This window comes from Aedes aegypti, chromosome 2, assembly GCF_002204515.2.
Source record: "Aedes aegypti strain LVP_AGWG chromosome 2, AaegL5.0 Primary Assembly, whole genome shotgun sequence".
Lineage (NCBI taxonomy): Eukaryota > Metazoa > Arthropoda > Insecta > Diptera > Culicidae > Aedes > Aedes aegypti.
In genome coordinates, this window is record NC_035108.1 from 462,963,504 (window position 1) to 462,977,377 (window position 13,874).

The 13,874-nt window shown below is 38.4% G+C and overlaps 1 protein-coding gene across 6 annotated transcripts in view; it reads left to right on the forward strand.

Moving 5' to 3' along the window:
- The first annotated feature begins 1,556 nt into the window (after positions 1-1,556).
- Positions 1,557-13,874, forward strand: part of LOC5568178 — a 62,434-nt gene continuing 50,116 nt past the window's right edge. The window contains exons 1-3 of one of the 6 annotated variants that reach the window (XM_021848204.1): positions 1,557-1,793; positions 1,863-2,011; positions 2,125-2,251. In XM_021848204.1, coding sequence (XP_021703896.1) covers positions 1,977-2,011; positions 2,125-2,251 — 162 coding nt within the window. In that variant the 5' untranslated portion in view covers positions 1,557-1,793; positions 1,863-1,976. Of the gene's footprint in view, positions 2,012-2,124; positions 2,252-13,874 lie in introns of all 6 variants that reach the window. The other 5 variants (XM_021848208.1, XM_021848209.1, XM_021848205.1 and 2 more) reach the window with 5 other exon arrangements.

The window sequence follows — 13,874 nt, forward strand, 5'->3', positions numbered from 1 at the left end:
TATGTTGCTGAGCTGGCAGCAATCAACTTCGCTTTGGGGATGATCTCAAACATGCTCGCAGACCACTTCTTCATCTTCTCGGATAGTCTCAGTTCTATTGAGGCACTCCGATCGATGAAACCTGTTAAGCATGCATCTTACTTTCTTACAAAAATAAGAGAGCAGATGTGTGCACTGGTCGAAAGATCATATAAGATTACCTTTGTATGGGTCCCCTCACATTGCCTAATATATGGCAATGAGAAGGCGGACTCTCTCGCAAAGGTGGGCGCTGAGGAAGGTGAGATTTATGATAGACGAATTTCACGAGATGAATTTTTCCATTTAGTACGTCAAAGTTCTCTTCACGGTTGGCAAAGCGATTGGCTAAATGGCCAACTGGGACGGTGGTTACATTCCATAATTCCTAGAGTTTCCTTGCGAGCCTGGTGGAAAGGTTTGGACGTAAGTCGAGATTTCATTCGCGTGATGTCAAGACTTATGTCCAACCATTACTCGCTAGATGCACATCTACACAGAATTAACCTCGCGCTGAGCAATGTTTGTAATAGGTGTGGTTCCGGTTATGATGACATCGACCACGTAGTTTGGCAGTGCCCGGATATGGACGCCTCCAGAGCGCAACTTTTGGATACCCTTGCGGCCCGAGGTAGACAACCCTATGTTTCAGTTAGAGATGTGTTGGGCACCCGCGATTTCATTTATATGGTCGCAATTTACGATTTCCTTCGCCTGTCGTGTATAAAAGTTTAATTCTCTTGTCTTCTCTTCTCCAGTTTTTTTTTTTGTGTGTTGTCCCCTTTGTGTTGGATTGAGGATCCTGGCCATCCGGCAGACGAAGACCGGCAAGAATTTGGTACCAACGCCATGATACGTTAATCGAGCTACCACAATATACCTCCCGGATGAGCAGCAGAGAACCCTGATCCCAATCCCTACCTTGTCCTTCCTCCAAAATTGTGACCACTAACCTCGAGTTGCCACGAGTACCCTGGCTCCATCCCGTACTAATTTTGGTACTAAAAAGTGAATAAATTGTAAATAGTACAAAAAATGAGTTTCGGCTCCGTAGAGCGTTAAACGCGATTGAGCCTCAAATAAATGAACTAGATAAAAAAAAGAAAGCTCTCAGTTAATAACTGTGGAAGCGCTCATAAAACACTAAGCTGAGAAGCAGGCTTTGTGCCAGTTGGGATGTAACTCCAGAAATAAGAAGATTTACCGACCCAATTGATGCTTCAATCGATTGATTTAAATTAGGATGTATCTGAAAGCGTGACGTTGGAAGGGTGTTTTCCTAATTGTTATGTACTATCAGACAAAATGTGGTTATTTTATCAACAAGATACGAGCTCTGTCGTCAATAAGCGGAGCTCAACTCCTTAAATGAATCAGCATTTTGAATATAAACCACAATCTATCATAACGCATACCGATTCATAAAGATACACGACATTGGATATTGACCGTTTGCTGATCACATCGCTGATGGTGATTTTTGCGCAAGTCAGTATCGTGTGGTTTGCGCGCCGTTTGTTGGTATTAGTCAGCGAAACATGTACGCAAAAGCGACATAACAACATACCAAACGAAAACACAGTAGCCCATCGAAGTCTTCGTCGTAGTCGCTGACATTAGACTGCGACTATCGCAAAATCGCGTTTCGCAATTTCATAGTTTTTGCGTGGAAAAGTTGCAACTGCACGTGCAGTTCGGGCGAAGGGACGGAAGACAGAGAGAGAGGACTAACCCAGAGCTCTCTCCATTCGATTACGTGCGGCGAGGTGTGCAAGGTATCAAAGCAGTCGCTGAGCTCAGGTATCTGCTGACTCAGTTCGTGATCAAGGGTTGCTTCGTTCTAGCTGCTACTGGATGGCTCTGTTGGTGCTGTGATATCGATTGCTGTTACGTCAGTTTATCAAATCGTACTCGTTCTGTGATAGCAAGTTCATGGCCATCCGTACTATAGTCCTGCTATGAACCTGCTGTATAGACCGTCATCGATTCTGGGGTGAGTACTGAGAAGAGGGAGTTGCAATTATGTCACAGGTTTCGCATCGGTGGCAATGTTGTTTGTTATCAGTCAGCTGTCAAATGCTCCCTGATGTTAACATGTATTAGTAGCAAGGTTGCTTTGCTTTCAGGTTTGCTCACTCGAGGCAACGACAGAATCGGCACAGCACTTTGTACAGTTCCAGCTGCGAGTGTTCGCGTCTTGGCTAGGTGTAACTGGCATCGAACCCGTTCAAGTGTAAGTAGTAAAAGAGTAAGATTTAATTAAAGTAGCGTTATAAAATAGCAGAGCGATCAAAATTATTTATATCTTTTTAAATAATTTTTATTTATACAAAAAAAGCTTCAATAAATGTTGATGAATGGATTGTACACAGTCATTAGAGGCCAAAAATCTTAGATTTACATGTAACGTAATTTTAGCTTCAATCCTGTAAAGCAATTCAGATGTATACTATTCAATGAAACATTCAACATTGCTAGCAAAATCCTATATTGAACGCAAAACGTCTTCTTCCAAAACTTGTTGCAAGCAAAACGGTTCGGTTTACAAGATTTTATTTCGATAAATCAATCATAAATAAGGCACATAAAATGTGCATATATGCATTATTTTTGTATTATTCAGCGCATAATCGTGCTTTCTAGTTTGCAATCAAACTTTCAGGTTCACTCAAGATTTTAAGCATTCTTAAATGCGATGAGACAGTTTACATAATTTATCGTTGAATATTCAGTTACAACTTGGAATGCAAGTTTACGTGCTGTTTAAATTTAAGATTATTTTGAGGTCTCTTTTAGAAAGATTTCAAATAAACAAAAGGGGTTTTTCCCTTTTTCAAAATTTCAGTGGAAAAACATAATACAGCCAAACCTTCGTGATTTGATATCTGAAGGGACCATTGACTCATAGTAGAATCGGCTCGATACCGAGTCTTGGAACATCGACTCGTGGATGTTTCACTGCAATATTGATAAATTCAAGATTTGAAAACATAGATGGATATGTGTTGCAAAGAAAATCTGCGTAATCTGTTGTGATTTTTTTTCTAATTTCATTAAAAATATATCCACCTCTACCACACGCAATTAGTTGATAGTAAATCTTCGAGCTAGAATACCTATAAATAAATGAAAACCCAAATGAGCTCTTTTAGAATTTGTATCCTCTGACAGATACGTGTTTTTTGACCTCAACTGCCACCTTCAGTGTCTTGTACTACAGACTTTTTTAATTTATTCTTTGAAACGATAACTTGTATATTGATAGTTTAGGAAGGCCTCTTGTAGGTAAAATTTTATGTTTTCTAAAAGAAACGTTTAAAAAATGCATTGGAAATTCAATATTACTCCTTATTTTTGTGTAGAAGGAAGAATTACATATAAGTATGCCTAAAAGCGTATCTGCTTGCCGATCTGATCGAAATAAAAAACGATGATTAAAGAAACTGAACTGTATAAAATAGTTCGGATTCTTCGATCCCAAGAAGTCCATGGGTTCACGTCTCCTTGAGATTAACACAAATAAAAACTTGTCCATATCCTATCAGCTCTCTCTAACTGGATATTGAAGGGATCTGCGAGCTAGGGATTTATAGTACACAAAACTAGTGAAAATGCCATTCAAGGGACAATCGAGGTAGCCATAAAATCCACCTTTTTTTCCTAACTCAATATCGAGTAAGGGAGAGTTGACTATATTATACTCTCATTTTGAAATACAAAACAATCTTCAATTGATAATTGTTATGTACTTTAAAATGGTATTTATCTTCAGAATTTTGTGGGGTGGGAGGCTATCCATGTAACCTTAGGGAGGAAATGCCCTCTTTTTTGTGTCTTCCCTTCCTCCTTTGGGCTAAAAATGTCCTCCTTTTTCAAATTACCGTCAGGGCTTCTTTTGTCATTATTTCAACATTCTTCAACTTTGACTTTAAGAATTATGGATAGATTTCGGTAATTCTTGCATATATCTTAGTTGTACATATACGTAACAAATGTGCACAATATGAGACAAATTAATCGCGAAATAAAAAAATGCATGAACAACACAAAAATGTGATCTACAAGACTCATTTTTTTTAAATTTATTCAATAAATTATCATGCATTGTGTTTGTTTCGTTCGTTGTTCCATTGATAAACATAATTTAGGGAATTGTAGATTTCTGATTCGTTAGTCGTTAGAATCTCTTCTATTTATTAGTTGTGAATAAGGATGTACAATTTTTGCTCTTAAACCCAGTGGTAAGTTTGGCAAAATTTCATCATTTTTTGCATGTTTGTGAATTTTTAATTCGGAAATAAGTTCAAATAGGGTGCAGAGCTACTTGGGCACTCCCATGATTCACTTTGGCATGGGGGGTTTGAAACTTTGCAATAAGAAGCACTTCAATACGACGCATATTGTGGCCAAACATGAGTAGCTTTCAAAAAAAACCCATGCCGCAGTGAATCAAAAGTGCCAAGAATAGGATCCGGCTCATCCCTGTTTGATGAACGTTTTCTACGATCTCTGAATCGATTATGAAATAGTATATCAATGTAAGCTGCAGTAAATGAACGTTGTTTGTCGTAACTATTGTCGAATTGTGTGTTGTGAAGTTTTTTGCGTTGAAGAATGTTTATTACTATGAAAATAATGTAAAATTTCAAAATCATGCACGGTATCGAATCATGCACAGTATCGACAAACACCTATAAACTTCTATTTCTAAGCAAGGTATTGAACAGAGTATAAACCTGAAAGTTTGTGTGGATGCTTGAGATATATCCGCAAACCTGATTTCATCACCAAAACCAATTAGCTTAAATGGTTGAAATAATTAAATTTCTGTTAGATATCATTGATTTTTTTAGGAAATTGCATACTTTTAGGCGTTTTCCGCGTTATTCTTGTAATTTAACTATTTATCGTTTATATAAATATTGCATTGTTAAGATTTTGACAAGCATATTTGGATTCAGGGAGCTCAAAATTATCATGTATAGTTGTTTTGAAAACTAACAATAATGGCATTGACAAGTGATCAATTTCACCCCGAAATGAGATCCCTTGATTTTTTATTTTAGAGATCTTTGTTAACACTAAAATGACATTTGTTAGAAAATTTCGGTACATGAGTCGATGAGGCACACCTTCGTACTTGTTTTCCTGAATTTAGTTGTTTGGCATTGTTAACATTATAGAAAACAGACTAGAAAAACCGTGAAAAATGGTCAATTTCACCCGAAATTACGGTACGTGTTTTATTTGGTTAACGTTCAACCACAGACAAACAGACGTCACACTCTCATCATTGTCCATCGATCACCTTTTTAACGGTCGATTCAAAAATATGGTAGGTGGCCAATCCACCACCCGCAGCGCTCGCATCGTTTTTGTTCGCGTTTGACGTTTACACACTACCGCCATCTGTTGGCCCGTCGGCCAAACACCCTAATCTTAGCATTGGGCATACATGTCCTCGTGACTATGATTTGGATCGAGATTTGTTCTAAGTGTTACGTCTGTTTGTCTGTGGTTCAACGCTCCTTCATCGTCATTATCAAAACTTCAAAAGCAGATTTTATGTTCCACACTAAAAATTATTTGATGAAAATGTGTTCACTGTGTTTCGGTTGGAGTATAGAATACAGTGAACAAATTTTCCTGTAAATTTTCTTGATTTGAACGGAAAAACTACTTATGAAAATTCCGAAATCAATAACGGATCCTGCCCCCTTAACAATGTTTTTGTTCATGATCGATTCAAAAAGCGTGAGAGACGGGGTTGGTGGTCTGATGGCTACCGCTTCTGCTTCATATGCAGAAGGTCATGGGTTCAATCCCAGGCCCGTCCCTTTCCTCGTACTTTGTAGTTGTATATCTCTCACTTGCTTCTATCTTCCATTTTAAATATATCACACTCAAACTATTCGTTCATAGCAAACGCTAGAACCAGAGACGGACAAGAAACCGTTTCCCTAACGCTTCCTACTTCCACGCGCACGCCTTTCTTACGCCTGATACATAGGCAGTCTGCTAACCACAAAAGCAAACCTCTCTGCCATGCCTTTCCCCCAATCCATACACTCCCGCATGAACTGACGTGGATGCAGTGGAATATACGGTCCATCTAACCCCCACTGTCCGGCAGTGGTATTATGGAAAAAAGTTTTCAGCAAAACTGCTTTGGTACTGCATTTTTGCTAAAAGCTTCAGTCCGGGAGTTAGAAGGTGATAGCTCTATTGCAGATCCGGTGACCCATTTCAGAATGGCTGGAGAGACACGTCCATTCAGAAGTCACTTTCACTAACAACAAGCCCCGCATGTATACATTACCGTTATCAAATGGATAATGATAATGCATACATACTTCCTGTTTCAAAGATGGTTACTTTGGAACTGGCGCGTATTTACTGTTCAATTACAGATAATTATATAATCAGAACAATCTCACCAAAATTCATCCAAGGCGGCGTTGTCATCACATCAAATCTGCAACTTATTTGGTATGCATTTTCTTCTCCTTGTGACGCACATACCACTTGTCATTTCTAGACCACATTTTTTACTTCTTCTTTCACGTATTTTTCACAATTATTACAATAATGTTTTTTTTTTTCATTGTCGAAAACATCTGGTGGCTTGTCAGTCAAAATACAAACACAGCAACAACAACAAAATCACGTGGAAATTCATTAGGAAAGCTAATTAGAACCGGTCATAAAACATCACATTAAAGAAGTCTTTGATCGCACGAAACGCGCTGGATTTTTTTTTCTTTTCACTATTAGATATCGAGGTTATTTCAATATTAACATCCGAACTACAATCTGGATGGCGTAGCACCAGCCAAATCATCGGCAAAATCGCGAAAAACTAGAGCACGAAAAAAGTGTGGAAAGCAAAACAAAACACGACCGTTCGCGGCAACGCCTACTGCGATCTGACGTGGCAGGTGCCATTGTTGCCTAAAAATAGAAGATCACCAGCACTTATACACTGAGGATGCCTGTTAGTCCCCAACGTATTTTGACAGCTACTAAAGGTACGCTGCATTTTTGTTTATCTTACACGAACATACTCACACATATAAAATAGTTATGAAAATCCGTCAGATTTGTACTGAAATCGGAATATAAATTCAATTTATTCGATTGGCATATTTAAAGGTATCCAGTTTTTCACATATCATGATTCTACGTTAAAAAATAAGCCAGAATCCAATGTTTCATAATTTTTCGTGCTCTGGAACTATTTTTGAAACATTTTTGAAGTTAGTATGGAAATCGCTTTTGAATCATTGTTCGGCAAATGTTACTACGGGACGAGCTGTCATTATGTAGATTGAAATGTCATTGAGTCTACAGGTTAAAATCTTCATTAATCGTTTATAACACCAAAATTAAGATATTGGAGCGCTATCGAATTGTATTATAATTAGAAAAATGTACTCTTTCGATCAAGCTACGAAAACATTTTCAGTGCCAATTTTCACCTGTTTGGAACTAGAAAAGTGCTTAAATTTCACCATCAAAGCACAGACAAACAGACGTCACACTCTCATCATTGTCCATCGATCACCTTTTTAACGGTCGATTCAAAAATATGGTAGGTGGCCAATCCACCACCCGCAGCGCTCGCATCGTTTTTGTTCGCGTTTGACGTTTACACACTACCGCCATCTGTTGGCCCGTCGGCCAAACACCCTAATCTTAGCATTGGGCATACATGTCCTCGTGACTATGATTTGGATCGAGATTTGTTCTAAGTGTTACGTCTGTTTGTCTGTGATCAAAGTGTCGAATTGTCATGTTCCGACATGCAGGAGAAAATCATATTCGAAGAAACCCTAAAACAGAACCATGTGAACCGGTCACGTTCCATAGATTTCCAACGATCAATATGCAGAGAAACCGATGGCTAACATTTTTGGGCTAAAACTTTAAATATAAATACCACGAATCTTTTCGTCTATTCCAAGCACTTATATTCCGTGAATCAGATAGTTAGCGGGAGAAAATAAAGAAAAACCTGTTGTAAGTATTGAACAACTATCAAAAGTTAAATTATACCAAGGGGGTGGTCACTCTACGCAGCTATGGCACATTTCGGCGCACTAACTGGCACATTTTTTTATAGAGGGTTGCTATAAAATTCACAGTTCACACATAATTTTCATCTCAGCAATCATTGATTTTCCTGAGTTGCTTGCTATTTGTCAGAAACAGATTTCACGAAATGTTCTTGTTGGCTTCGGCTTCAAAAGGAACCTGCTAACATGGTTTAATATGTTGAATTTACATTTATAAACTTTTTTATTTCAGTTAAAGAGTGGCACCAAACCAGCAGAGCTGAATCTGAATTGAACTGAGGGATGGAATAGTGCATAAAAAGTATTAAAAGATACAAAAAATACAGTGGACAAAAAGTTTTAATCTTTACAGAACAGCTTATTTCTGAAGTTTATGTAGCCTCCAATATTAAAGACCCGAATGTGCTGATCGGGGAATGTCCATACCCTCTCTTTTTTACATAGTCTCTGGTTCATAAAATTTTCCATTCACTGATCCCAAAATTGTATCGTGTTCAAATACTCATACTACGACGATTTGGAGATTCCAAAAGATGTTGGAATGACCAACAGCTTCTTGGAATCTCCTTTCTTATCGCCCTTCAAGCTCGATATTACGCCCAACACGCCCCCGTACATAAGAGTTGGCGCTCCGTATCGCAGCTCCCGTGTTGTCTTGGGAATTCGTGTGGGCTGTTTCCTAAGCCTTAACATTGAAGTTTTACAGATACCTACATGACTTGGCTTACTCGTAAATTTTAGGTTATAATATAAACGCATCCTAGGAAAGGTAATGCAAAATACAGATTAAAATTTGTTGAACGAGAGGCAGACAAGAAAAAAAATTACATTTGTCAATGCTTGCTGAGATTCCATAATTTCAGTTCATTGAATGTTATAGCATATAGTATTATAGCACGTTTGGCGCGCTTGGCGCATTTTGACGCTTTGCAGGCACAGCTGTGTCGAATGAAGTGCGTAGAGTGACCACCCCCTTGAATTATACTGAACAATAAACAACAAGCAAATGCACCCTGTGTTATTTATATTTATACCAATCATCGAAAAGGTCGATCGAAAATCTTCCAAAAACCCCTCATCTGACTTAGACATTCGGACAAATTTCCCAAATTATATCAGATTAAATTCCTGCATTCCGTACAAAAATGACTTTCTATGTACATATGATAAATATATTCTTGTATTATGTATCCGGTAGAAATCAAGACCAACATTTATTTATAATTATTGTTTTCCCGGGCCCCGTGCGTCGCAGCTAATATGTGAATAGTGCGCTGTGTTCATAAAAATCGTAAGAATGCAGCGCCACACTAAAATACTGATTTCAAAATCGCGCGAGTTGAGGCGCGTCGCGAGTCTCACTGGCGCGATCCGGTTTGGTGGCGGTGCGACAATATATAAAATAAAACACAACTTGCACGGCTAGTTATTTCTGAAGGAGGTAAAGGGTTGTGATGAGAAACATGAAAAATACTCCTCATAAAAAGAACAAATGCATTAAATGACCACCCAATCGGATACGTAATAAATTATTCTGCTAAGCTACCGAAATTTTGTTATCTTAAATACCAAAATTTACTTAAATTGCAATAAAATGTAACAAATGCCATACAAATCCTGAAAAGCTTCATAACTATCTACTAATACTAATGCACAGTCGTGAATAGCATACCTTCTATAGCTGTCAATATACTTAGGTTAGTCCCAAGCAGTCATTCGGTTGGTTCCTTGTGTAAGTGCAGCCGATCTGGCGATACTGGAGTGCATCCACGGGCGGCCAATCAAGCTCAAGCTCAAGCTCATGATTGATTAAAAAAGCGTGAGATTGTAAGAAATAATTGCAATTCAACGATTATTACGGATATTGGAGTTTTAGTCAGACTTATAAATAGGTACAACCAGAGCTACAGGTCCAAATCCCTGATAAACGTGGACGGTTGTGATGACTGACCGTGGTCTTCAGAGAACAAACAGACAATGATTTATCATGTCAGCACCAAAAATGCAGCCCTTATATAGGTGGCAGCACGATGTAGGTAGCGCAATCCTGGTTAGGTGGCTTATCGAAGACTTTTCACTAACCACGAAAGGCAAAAGTAGAGCAAGCGAATTGATTTTACGGCAACGAACCCGGCAACGCCTTCCTTAGCCGAGTGGTTATGGCTGAAGGTGTCTGGGCTCGATTCCTGGTCGGTCCAGGTTGTAATGGAAATTTCCTCTGCTCCCCTTACTTCAAAGAGTATCATCGCACCTGCCACACGATATACGAATGCAAAATGGCAACTTAGGTAAATAAAGCTCTCAGGGTCAAGAAGCAGGCTCTGTCCCAGTGAGGATGTAATGCCAAAAAAAAAAGAAGAAAGAGAACGCGGTAACGAATACCCAGACAACCAGAAGTCGCATAAAATTCACGTAATAACTCGTTTATTCATCCAAATTACATCGAAATATAAAATCGTCAGATTCATGAGTTCCCTCACATAAGACGTTTTTTCGGAGTTCATTTGGACATTTTGTTTCGTCCAGAACACTCGTACAAAGTTAGTCGAATCAATCCGTAGCAGCTGTCAAATCAACATTTGTTATCATAAGTTGAGTCGCATAAGATCACAGGTTAGTTCGGTAGAAAATTTATACACTCGCATTGAATGTTATTATTCATCACATAATATATGCACGCCTCCACTTCTCTACGTAGAAGGCCTTTTCGCGACATCTTTTAAGTGAAATTTTGCACAGGTAAATGCTGATTTCGTTACACGTACATTTTGGTTGTCCGGGTTGCAAAGTCAGATCTTGGAATGTGGGCGGCAACTGAAAAGAGCGTGGAGTCGGCATTATAGTGATTGGGAAGCAGATGGAGCGAGTTAATTCGGCCGAGATAAACCCCCCATGCTAAAGTGAGTCATGGAAGTGCCCAATTTGATCTGCACCCTAATGTGCAAAATCCAATAACGGAACATCTGCCAATCTGTTGGTAACAACTTGCAAATGTTCATGTCTTCAATTAATACTTGGTACCTATGATAAGCTGGGCAAAAATGTCCAAGTAAAGAAACAATCTCTAATAGAAGTTTACTCAACAATTTGCAAATCGTGTTCTGCAACGAGTAGCGTACACAATTTTTTGCAATTTCGTACAAGACCACTTGAGTTGCTTTATAAAAAAGTGTTGCGAAGTAGTCATTGGGCAACTGATCTCAGTTGTGTAATGACTATTACGATATTGGCGGGTTGGTGTAACGAAACAACAGCCTATTACGATGAGAAATAGCAAAAATGCTTTTATTGGTGCTATAAAGATAATCATTATATTCAGGGTAGACAATCGTCGTTGTCAAATGGAAAAAGTCGACGACGAAACTAAAAGAAGAATCGTCATCGTCACTCAACCAGCGTTGGATGACGATTTGCCGCAGTGATCCAGAACATACACGGAAAATATGAAGTACTCAAAAGTGAGTTCATTCCACTCAATTCGGGGGGTTCGTGCGTTAACCTAATTTTAAGTTGATGGGATAGAAGTGGTTTACATTTGCAGCCATGCGAAAAATTACCTACTGGCTAAGTTTTTTTTCACTCAACTGGCAGATCAAATAATTCAACTTCCAGCACTATGCCTCTTACTCAAAGGTTCGGTTTTTGGGTTGTTTTGCTCTTCGCTCTCTGTCAACAATAAAAGGAGCGAATGAAATAGGGAGATGAAAATAACTAAAAATAAGTTGAAAAATACTCAAATATGGGTGTAAGCTAGGCGTCATAACGGACAAATAAACTTCCTTCGTTATTGTCGAATCTTCGTACGGGAGCTCTGAGCCGACTAAAAATATGAATCGTGTCTTCGACAGATATATTATTTATATTTTCTAAGCTTATTCACTACAAGCAATTCCACTTCTGTATCCAACACATGACCCCTCTGCATCAGTAACGCTACTGATTTTGATATAGGTATATCTTATCTAGGGTTACCATCCGTCCTGATTTAGCAGGACATGTCCTGATTTTGAGATCTTTTAGAGGCGTCATAATTTATTTTTCAAAATTCAAGTTTTGTCCTGCTTTTTTCTTCTTTGCGAACACCATCGAATGTAATTCGAATTAGTGAAAGCTATCCTAACACCTAAACACAGGAAGAATGTTCAAATGAGATATTCCTAAATATTCATGTTGAGTCTTGTGATAAAGATATCGATTTCAGTTACATTAAACGTTTAGGATGCTTTTAATACTTTATCACATAACCTCCAGATTCAGTTGAAGTTTGACAATTCTGATATTACTAATAGAATCATTTGGGCTTGTACTAAATCATTTCTGGCATATTTTTCAGCATGGCAATGTTCTCAGAATTAAAGAGATCTCCGAAACATTTATTATTAGTTTCAGTGAAGATGGTGGCACTCGTGGGAACATAACAATGTTTTCTATCTTCATGTAATATTGTGATGCATCGCAAATAGGAATTTATTCCAACAGAGATGCACGACCGCCTAACATATCGCGTTCCACATCATGTCTAACCATGAGTTTCTGAAGAAATCCTTAACGAATGTTTCCCAGAATCATCAGTTTTCAAGGGAATCCTTTTAACGGATTTCTCCCAAAAACTTTGATTGTATAGGACTCTTCATGAATTTCTGGCGAAATCCTTAGCGAAATCTCACGAGATCTTTATGGAACTTAACGGAAGCTTCTTTATATAATTCATAGAAAGATTTATATCAGATTTTATGTAAAGCCATGATTCGAAGCATGCTAGCGGTATTTCCTTGTCTCTTTGATGTCTTATAAATCTCTAAGAAGATTTTAGGCAGATATCTGATAAAGACAAGAGAAAAGACAATTTTCACCGTCTTCAGCCAATGGCTGCACAGACTGACAATCACAAGCATTAGACAACGGACAACACGGAACACCCAGCAGCCCAGTGATGATTTTTTCGTTTGACTAAAAGTTTCCACCGACTGGAGCGGGAATCGAACCCACGCTTCGTGGCGCAATACGCCTAAACACTGACGCCGCTAACCGCATGGCCACGAAGCCCACGATTTATTAGATTCTATGAAACATACTTGGCAGTTTTTGATATTATTAGTTATTTCCTAGAGGCACTCAACTGTGTTTTTTAATCATTGGTAAATTGCTGGCGAGATAGGATTTTGGAGGGATAAATGAATATTAAAGTATTGTCTTAGCTAAAGGCTCCCTAATTATATTTAAGAATTCGTACTTATATTCATACCCGCTAATCCTCTACTGGGCAGGTCAGTTGTGAAAATCGCAAAATGTCCTGATTTTGAATCTTCCGGAGATGGTCAGCCTAATTTTATCTTCATCGTTCACATCTTAAACATTGACGTTTTCCATAATTCCATCCGATTCTATACCATTATCCGGAATACCATTACCCGGAATGCAATTTACCGGAATACCACTTACCGGAATGTACCATTACCCGGAAAAACCATTTACCGGAATGAACCATTTACCGGAATGCACCATTACCCGGAAAGCCAAATCTTCCATTTTCGACGACCTTTTTCAGTACATTTGTATACATTTTTTGTTCTCTGTCGATGATGCTCCGCACAAATTATGTCACGCTAACCTAAAGTGATCAGACGTCCCGGATTATCCGGGACAGAGCAATTTTCACTTTAACGGTACAGTCTCAATACTCTTTATTTCAATTAACTTAATGTATAGGACATGTCTTAGAATGAATATGAATATGAATCGCAAATCAAATTTAGGCAGCGTTTCATTGAGAATGAGATC